The sequence below is a fragment of the Eulemur rufifrons genome, chromosome 2 (genome assembly GCF_041146395.1).
Source record: "Eulemur rufifrons isolate Redbay chromosome 2, OSU_ERuf_1, whole genome shotgun sequence".
Taxonomy (NCBI): domain Eukaryota; kingdom Metazoa; phylum Chordata; class Mammalia; order Primates; family Lemuridae; genus Eulemur; species Eulemur rufifrons.
In genome coordinates, this window is record NC_090984.1 from 73,200,510 (window position 1) to 73,210,425 (window position 9,916).

At 38.6% G+C, this 9,916-nt stretch overlaps 1 protein-coding gene and 1 non-coding gene across 2 annotated transcripts in view; one reads left to right on the forward strand and one right to left on the reverse strand.

Annotated features, from left to right (window-relative positions):
* SEC23A (SEC23 homolog A, COPII coat complex component) overlaps positions 1-9,387 on the reverse strand; it is a 59,583-nt gene extending 50,196 nt beyond the window's left edge. The window contains exons 1-4 of the mRNA XM_069464447.1: positions 9,239-9,387; positions 2,973-3,214; positions 1,450-1,507; positions 1,146-1,232 (exon numbers count right to left, since the gene is read on the reverse strand). Coding sequence (XP_069320548.1) covers positions 1,146-1,232; positions 1,450-1,507; positions 2,973-3,193 — 366 coding nt within the window. The 5' untranslated portion in view covers positions 3,194-3,214; positions 9,239-9,387. The remainder of the gene's footprint in view (positions 1-1,145; positions 1,233-1,449; positions 1,508-2,972; positions 3,215-9,238) is intronic.
* LOC138380963 (U4 spliceosomal RNA) lies at positions 3,552-3,692 on the forward strand. Its single transcript, XR_011232925.1, has one exon. It is a non-coding gene; the product is annotated as a U4 spliceosomal RNA (small nuclear RNA).
* Positions 9,388-9,916: the final 529 nt, after the last annotated feature.

Below are 9,916 nucleotides of genomic sequence, written 5' to 3' on the forward strand. Positions count from 1 at the left end.
GCATTAATGGAGAGCTTCGAAGACATATCATCATTGAGTGAAAAATTAAGTTTAAAAACATTGTGCACAGTTACACAGAGGGGATTTTCACTTTCCATTTTATTTAACTGCATAAGGCTTCATTTCTTCTAATGAGTATTTATTAATTTTAAAATAAGAAAATAGGCCAGGCATGGTGGTTCATGTACTTTTGAGAGGCCAGCACTTTGAGAGGCCAAGGCAGGAAGATCTCGAGGCCAGGAGTTCAAGACCAGCCTGAGCAACACAGTGAGACTTCATCTCTACAAAAAATAGAACAATTAAACAGGCGTGGTGGTGTATGCCTGTAGTCCCAGCTACTTGAGAGGCCAAAGCAAGAGGATCACTTGAGCCCAGAAGTTCAAATTTACAGTGAGCTATGATCACATCAGTATATTCCAGCCTGGGTGACAGATAAGACCCTGTCTCTATAAAAATGAAAAAGAAAAGAAAAGAAAAAGTATAAAAGTAAATAACAACTACAAAATTTAAAAACAAAGTGAGGTGATTTTTATAAAATAATTATCTAAAGTTGAATTGGATTTTCAGAAAACTAGAAACTAGCCAGACTGGACAAATGACTGAATAGCTCAAGTGAACCATAATTCTGTTTCCTCTAAAACATTCATAAGAGATATTATTACTTCCACACTTAAATATACAAACAACTATATAAAGCTGTTCAGAGAGAAAAAATATGATTTTCCTAACAAGGACCAATGCAAGAATATTTTCATTAATTAGATAATTAGACTTGGGGATACACTAGCAAACTACAGAATGATACTAAGTATTTATGAACTGAACTTCCAACTATAAAGCAAGACTGATACTCTATTGTTTATTTATCTGCTTAATATAGCAAATCACACCACCCTCCCCAGTATCCTGGCCACTAATCAAGTTACTACAACAGAGAAATTACCTTGCTCAAACTGATCCTGATAGTTCTTACCTTTGATTTTTTTTTTTTTTTTTTTTAGTTCTTACCTTTGAAATGCTCCATGGAATCAACGTGAGAATTAAGAATGATCCCATTTAAGTCATCTCAATTTAATAATTATTTTAGTATAAAGCAAATTACTGGATATTTAAAACTTTCTTAAATATTGCTCTTATGTTCTTACCAGAACTACATATTCAATGCTAGAAAACTGAGGTAAAAGTTCAGCAGGTTGATTCAGTTCAGATATACCGGCATAAGTAGGTGGAAACTACAGGTAGAAAAAAAAAAAACACTTTTAAGAAATCGTTTGCCATAAAGAGTAATAAAATTTTAAACTGAAAATAATTATTTTCTAATCATTTAACTATTTTAAAAATAGGTATTTTCATTATACGAAAAATAATTATTTTATCTTTCTTTTTAAATATGCATTTTCTACAGGACTAGTATTATAGCATTAACAGCTACAATGGGGATTTTCTTACTTGATTTCTTTGATAACAAAAGTTGCAAGCCCAGAGTTTTGCTCTATAATCCACTTGACTGTTTTAAGAAAAGAAAACATACATTAGCTCAAGTTTCAGTTCAATTTTATAAGAATTCTAGTGTCAATAAAATTAATATCTTTCTAAAACATGAATGCATTCAAAGTGATCTTTAAAAGCCATGTATTTTTAGACATTGCCCATACCTAATTCATACTTTGAACATATACGAGTTCACCTAAACGGTGAATGTACAGTAACTTTTAATATATAGCAAACATCAAAAAAATTCAGATAGTACTATTTTTTCTTCAAATGACTTTAGTAACATCTACACTCAGACCTAGAAAACATTTATTCAAGTCAAAAATATATTTACTGAATGCCTAGTATGTACCAACCATTATTTTAGGTGCTGGTGATACAGCAGTGAGCATGAGAGAAAAGTTCCCTCTCTCATGGAGTTTACATTCTAGAAGAGAAAGACATAAAAAAGACAAGTAGATGCACAAATAACAAAATACTTTTAGATAGTGATAACAAAGATTAAAGAAGACAAAACAGGATGTGAGAATGCATTTGGAAGGGCTAAAGGAAAGCCTTCTTAAATAGACAAGTATGACATGAATGAAAAGCAACCAGTAACAGGAAAATCTGGAGACAGAGCAATCCATACAGAATACATAGCTACTGTACAAGTTCCAAGGAAGGAATAAGTTTGGTATGTTTGAGGATCAGAAAGAGGGCAATAGAGTTAAGGTATTATGTAGATGAGAATAAGAAAAATGGATAACACAAAATGAAGGCAGAAATATACACAGAGACTAGATCATGTAGGGCTTTACAGGTCATGATAAGGGGTTTGGATTTTTCATTCCAAGTATAAGCAGCAGCTATTGGAGGATTTTAACAATCTGATTTCCATTCATAAAACCCTAGCTCCTGGGTGGCAAATAGACTGTTGAAAGATGAGAATGAAAACAGGGAGACCAGTTAGAAGGATATTGAAATTGCCCAGGAAAAAGATGGTGGTATCTGAAGCAGGATATACTAGCAGAGATTGAGTATAAGAGACAGAGTCCATAATGTGCTGAAAGGAGATCAATCAGAGTTGCTAGCGCATTGGATGGGGGAGAGGGAGTAGAAAGAGGAAAAAAAGATGATTTCTGAGATTTTGGCTTCAGCAACAAGAAATCATAAAATTTTTCCAATACCATGCCACTCAATTATACTTTTCTAATGCACAAGATGGCTTGATACATAGCCAGCACAACCATCTAGAAAATACTGATAAGATCTAATGGTTTTTACAGTGACACTTTTACATTTGGTGGCTTTGTATTATCAACTTACTACAACTAGAATGATCCTAAAATTTTATAGCTTTTTTAATTTCTTTGACCTCATAATTTGAAAAAGTAACTATGAACAAAAGCAAAGGTATTTTTATATAAATGAGCCAAAAAGACACTACATTTTTGAATCATATTGCCACATTAGTTTTTTCCATGTATTTTAATTACCATAAAGGATTCAAAACTGCACGGCAAGTGGTCCTACTACAAAGAACAGGTTCATATTGAATAGGTGGTAAATCAGGTCTCTCCTTCAGTGGTGTAAATAGCGCTGCCACAGGAACAACCATTCTTGTAGCTTCCAGTCGACTTGATGGCCAAACATTCCAACTAAATCGGACTCCATCTCGTTCCTCATTTTGTTGAATGAATTCCAAATAGGTTGTCATTGTGGAGCTTGATTCTTATTTCTGTACCAAAATTAAAAAAGATTTAAAAATCTAGGATTCACTTAAGATTGAAAATAAGTACATTTTTAAGCAGATCTGAGAGGTAAAAAAAAAAAAGTATGTTTTTCCCACATTCAGCAATATTAACACATTAGAAATCATGACCAAATGAAAATATTTATTTCAGAAAAAAATTAGCAAGCAAAAATAATCCCACTTACATAACAAAATAATTAGTGGCTATACAGAACCCAATGCCCATTAGGTCCATTAAGAGGTATTTTATACTTTTTTATTAACTCTTTAGAAAAACCATGGCAACAAATAGTAAGTGTCCTGTTCATTTAAAGGTGATAGGAGCTTTGCGCAGTGGCAGCAATGTGGCCAATGAGGTTTATCCGAGGCATGATTATTGCTAATTGAAAACTTTTCCCAATACCCCGCCATGACGACTTGAAATATAGTCAGCATTGGCAATTTTTGACAGTCTCTACGGAGACTGAATAAAAAAAATAAATAAATAAAAATAAAGGTGATAGGAAAGAAAGGCAAAAACAGTGGGAAAATCTAGATCCTAAGTTTTCGATTATCGGCTTTTTAAGTCACATCAGTTTAACAAACATATTGAAATTACAAAATTCTAAAACACATATGGTTTTCTATCCAGAACATAACAAGTTTCCACTTAACTTTATAGAAGACAATGCTTAATGGTGCATAACAAAAAGATTTTCCTAAAACATGGTACTTCTACGTTAGACAGGTAATTTTTTAACTTTGCAAATACAGGTTATTTGTGTCACAATTAATAAAATGCCTGATAAATGCTGTTTCCTCACGATTTATATACACTGTTTAACTTCTTTTGCAGAAGCTTAATTCAGAATATTTTTTAAAATTTCAGCTTATGAGAGTGTATTACGCTCTAATTTGAGATATATAATTTCAATATAATAATTTAAAGTTTACTACCAGGGGAAGAGGATGCCACTCTGTTGAGGGTCCACTATCTAGACATTTCTCCATTTGTACTATCTACCTAAGATGCCAGATTCCTACCTAGGCAACAGTTCTCCTTCATGGTCTCAAACTGCAACAGTGGTTAGTCATGGAAGGAAGTCGAAGGTGTGTAAGGATAAAGAGTTTCAAGTGCTATGTGGCAGACACGAAGGATATCAAGTTAAAACAACTAAAGAAGCCAGGTGTGGTGGCTTTTACCTATAATCCCAGCACTCTGAGAGGCCAAGGTGGGAAGAACTGCTTGAGCCCTAGAGTTCAAGGGTGCAGTGAGCTAGTAAGCTATGATCATGGCACTGCACTCCAGCCTGGGCAACAGAGTGAGACCTTGTCTCGTAAAAAAAAAAAAAAAAAAAAAGAACTTAAGAATTATGAACCTACAGTGGCAGAAAAAGAAAACACAACATGGATATAAAGATTGATAATAGTAGGACAAGAAATTGATTCTAAAATATAAGTGAGGGAAGGAAGGTATTATTCGAAAAAAATGTTAGATATAACAATTTTAATTTTAGAAAAGTTTTCAAACAGATTTTGATAATACAAATTACAGAAAGTGAAGCTTAACAAATATGAGTATTCCAAGCAGCTAAGAACTTTGTCTTCCTTAAAATAAGTAAGAAAATAAAAATGAAAGAAAACACTATTTCTCCTATCATGCCAGCATCTTGGTGACAACTAGAGAATTTTATGCTAATCAAAAGAGATTGTGGCCAGGCATGGTGGCTCATGCCTATAATTCTAGCACTTATCTCTTGAAGCCAGTGAGACATGCACACCCCCAACCCCCACACCTCTACTCCCCCGACCCTGTCTCTACAAAAAACAGAAAAGATTAGCCATGGCATGGTGGCTGGTGTCTGCAGTCCCAGCTACTCTGAAGGGTGAATAGCTTGAGCTCAGGAGTTTGAGGTTGCAGTGAGCTATGATGATGTCACCACACTCTAGTCCAGGCAACAGAGACTCTGTCTCCAAAAAAAAAAAAAAGGCCAGGCTCGGTGGCTCACACCTGTAATCCTACCATTCTGGGAGGCCCAGGTGGGAGGATCGTTTGAGCTCAGGAGTTCGAGACCAGCCTGAGCAAGAGCGAGACCCCATCTCTACTAAAAATAGAAAGAAATTATATGGACAACTAAAAATATATATATATAAAGTTAGCTGGGCATAGTGGCACCAGCTACTTGGGAGGCTGAGGCAGTAGGATTGCTTGAGCCCAGGAGTTTGAGGTTGTGAGCTAGGCTGATGCCATGGCACTCTAGCCCCGGCAACAGAGTGAGACTCTCTCTCAAAACAAGGAAAAAAAAAAAAAAATACAAAAGAAAGAGATCGTGGATTTTCAAAGGTGTATAAAGGGTAAAGAGGAATCCTAAGACCACACTTATTTAGAAAAGACTATTTTGAAGATAAATACAGAAGACAACTTTGAGAAGGATGGTATAAGCTTCCAAGGAAAAGTAGCCCTTGAAAGATAATGATCCAACAAAGGTTAGAGGGAATTAGAAGATGCCAAATTGTTATAACACAAGCAGTCATAAAGAAAAAATAACCTGAGGTGAGGGAAGGCGGAGATCCAGTTTTTAGCAATGACTTCCATGCTACAGATGTGAATACAAATTCTAGGAGGCAATCCTCCCCTTCATTTCTACAAAACATAAAGCAAATGAAATTTTCTGTTTATTCTTTAATTGCTCCTATGATCTAAAATGTATCTAAAATGCAACTGCAAAAAGCATTAAAATACCCAAACATCCTAGACCAATCATGGCTGTTCATCTGAAACACAAAATAAAAAATGTTTTGAATGATTATTTTCTCAATTCTCCCAAGATAGTATATAACTAGTAGTAGGTATTTCAAAGACATTTTCTCAAAATGGATGAAATGAGCCTGTCACTTTACTTTATGGAAAACAATTGACAGTATGATAAAACTGGGGCTTTCAAGCAAATATCAAAATTTCTGAAAACTTGCATCCACTCTTTGGGCTTGACAGATTCCTAACATGTAAAGCTTTTTCTGAGGAGATCACTGTAATAATGTGATTTTTTTTTATTGGCATTGTATAATGAAACATGTCAACATTTGGAAGATATACTAATACATTACTCAGTGAAGCAATGTTTTCCAAATGGTCAATTCATAATGTTAAAATATCATGCATGGGTAGATGATCCATTCAAAGTATAGGATAATCCTAGCACTCTGGGAGGCAGAGGCAGGAGGACCGCTTGAGATCAGAAGTTCGAGACCAGCCTCAGCAAGAGCCAGATTCCGTCTCTACTAAACATAGAAAAAATTGGCCAGGCGTGGTGGTGTATACCTGTAGTCCCAGTTACTTGGGAGGCTGAGGCAGAAGGACCACTTGAGTCCATGAGTTGAGTTAGGCTGACGCCACTCTAGCCCAAGCGACAGAACAAGACTCTTGTCTCAAAAAAAAAAAAAAAAAAACACAAGTACAGGATGGACCCATGGGTTTTAATGTTACAAGAGTACAAAAAGTTCACTTCCAAGGCTTCCAATTCCACACTGCAATTAACTTTTAATTTCTTAATTAAAACTCTATCAACTTTGGTATAGTATCAAAGAAGAATATGCAAAAGTATCAGAAAAAGATTAAAATAGTTCTTCTATTTCCAACTACATTATCTATATGAGGCCACATTTCCTCCATACAATTCAACCAAAACAAAATATTATGTAACAACAGACTGCAGAAGGAGATGTGAAAAGTTACCTGTCTTCTATTAAGCCAGTTTTTTTCCTTGGATCCTCACTGTTTAAGACTGTAAATATGTTCTAAGAACCACTGCCTTAGGACCATTAGGGAACCTCACTTAGAAAGGTTCAGGGAATCTTAGTAGGAAAACATTCACACACAGGCAACAGCCAGGTTTAAGTTTCTACAACAGGTAACACTCTACATCTTTATTTTTTATTAAGACATACTAAATATCATCTGAGTGACATGTCAGCAAAATTCCCCTCCTCTTCCTCACACTTTTTTCTCTCAATCTCTCTGCTCTAAGATCATATTTGCTTGCTAAATTATATCCATTATATTTCTTACATTCTCACTTTCCAGCAGAAAATTTTTTCTAAATTGGTCCAATTACATGGCCATGGACAACATCTCCCTGACTTCACCTTTTCAAAGTTGGAATTGTGCAATCTTAAAATCACTAATTTGAGTACAAAATTAGCCAGCATGGTCCCATGTCTAATAATTGCATATCTGAAAAAGTCCTTTTACAAACTAGCTTTACATAAAATGGTATTATTTGACAAGCACTCTCCCCCTAATATTAACATACGTTAGCATAAAAGCATCAAACCAAATAAACATTATTCACACACTATATTAGAATGCAAACTTTACATACCAGTCTTTATTTTTTTTTAAGTGATACAAAAGACCATTCTAAAGAAATGTCCCGGCCTGGCATGGTGGCTCACGCCTGTAATCCTACCACTCTGGGAGGCCGAGGCAGGAGGATCGTTTGAGCTCAGGAGTTCGAGACCAGCCTGAGCAAGAGCAAGACCCCGTCTCTACTAAAAAAAAAAATGGAAAGAAATTATCTGGACAATTAAAAATATATAGAAAAAATTAGCCGGGCATGGTGGCGCATCCCTGTAGTCCCAGCTACTCAGGAGGCTGAGGCAGAAGGATTGCTTAAGCCCAAAAGTTTGAGGTTGCTTTGAGATTCTGTCTCAAAAAAAAAAAAAGTCCCATTTTTCACTACAATTTGTAATCTGTAAAACTACTTTTTTTTTTTTTTTGGCCCCCCGGTGTTTTCAAGGAACTACTTCAGTTAAATAATTTCTCATGATAAAACTAAAAGCAAAGAAGCAAAGCATTATATCACTTTAACCTAGTATATCAAATGCGTGCCAATAGTATAACTGTTTTTCAATATTCCCATTTTAGCCCTTTTATATATTATTTAATTGAAAAGCATACAAAATTGCAAGTAAAACTTGAGTTCCTTCGAATCGGGTCTATTTGTTACTCAACAAATGTGCCTCTCCTACTTTTCAGCTGTAAAATCCTCCTCGATGAACCCTCTTCAGTTACTTCTGATGACTAGCTTTATGATCCTGGACAGTTTACCTTTCCGATCTCACCAGTAAGCTCAGAGATTTGAACCAGAAATCTACAAGGTCCTATTTAATTGTAAAATTCTGTACGTCAATTTAAAAATGGTTAGACTTCCGAAATGATGATCATTACACTACTGGAGAAGAGAAAGAAGGAAGACTTAACGTGCATTTTACTCTAAAACTTTTTCTGCCACAAATTAATGTGGCTAGTTATTCATGGTGGAGGGCAGAGGCCGAGGAATTTTCACGTTAAAACGTGAATTCAACACCCCCACTCGAGTTTACCTGTATATTAAGACGTGACTTAAGTAAGTACCTTTCCCACCAAAACGGGAAAACTCTTAGATAGGATTGGTCCTGTCTGAAAACTTTCTATTTGTAATCAAGGCCCAAGCAATCAGCTTTACCTAGCACTTTTATCGTTAACCCCTTTAAGTCCCAAGGTCGAATTACGGGTGACAAATCATCTCGGTTCAAAGTCTAGGGCACGGCAGATTATGCAAGGAATGAATCAAGAAGCCCCAGTCTCCAGAAGAGATGACGGGCTGGGGTAGAGAAGACTGGTCGCCCAGGAGACGGGGGTGGGTGCAGGGCGAGATGCTCGAACTGCCTGTTTTTCACCCAACTCCCATCTTTCCATATAATCCAGGAGAGCTGGATGAGGGGGGCCGGGCCCCCAGGCCTCCGGGAGACCGAAGCAGAGGGCGGTGAAAGGGTGACATGTTCGGTGCTCAACGTTTCCACCGCCGGACTGCACCCAGCTGCAGCCTCCGGAGCGCCTCGCCTGCTCCAGGGAACCGAGGGGGCAGAGCCGGGACCACCCCGAGACCCCGGCCCGCCAGCCCGCCGCCGCCACCCGCCCGGGTTTCCCGCTGAGCGCTCGCAGCCCCTCCGGGAGCGAGAGGAGGCGGCCCTGAAGTCGATCCTTACCTCAGTGCCTCCCCTACAAGATCTGAGCCTGTCGCAGCCTCCGCCGTACAAAACCAGCCTTCTCCGCCGAGCAGGAGCAGCTCGTGGCAGCGAAATCAGGGCCGGCCCCGCCCCGCCCCTGGCCTCTGCAAAGTCCTCGGCCGGGCCAACATGGCTGGTCCGCCTCTGCCACGTCAAGGGGAGGAGGAGGGGCGGGGCGTGATGGGAGGAAGGGGCGGGGGATGGTAGAGAGGGGAACGGAAGCAAAGAAGGGGTGGGGTGTGAGGGGAAAAGGGGCGGGAACAGAGCTGGGGGCGGGGCGATGGACCAGGGCGCTTAAGGGAAGAGCCGAGAGCTGGTTAGGGCGGTGGGGGGACGCGAGGGGGATAAAGGAGACGGGGACGAAGCCAGAGGGGCGGGAGGGGAGGAAGGGCCGGGACAACCCGCCCGGGGGGCGGGTTCCTGGCCGAGCTGGACTGGGGGAGTGGGGCCGGGTGGGGCCGTCTCCCGGGAGCCACTGCGGGTCCTACTCTCTGCAGGTCGCAGAAAACATGAAGAACTATTGTTGCCATTCAGACTCCTCAGCTCCCCAAGAGAAATGGAGGCCTCCTCTAGGACATCTTCTCTAGGGCCCTAGTTGATTCCGAGAATCACAAACCACATCTCTGAAAAACAAAGTAAGAAGTTTGTTCTTTCATT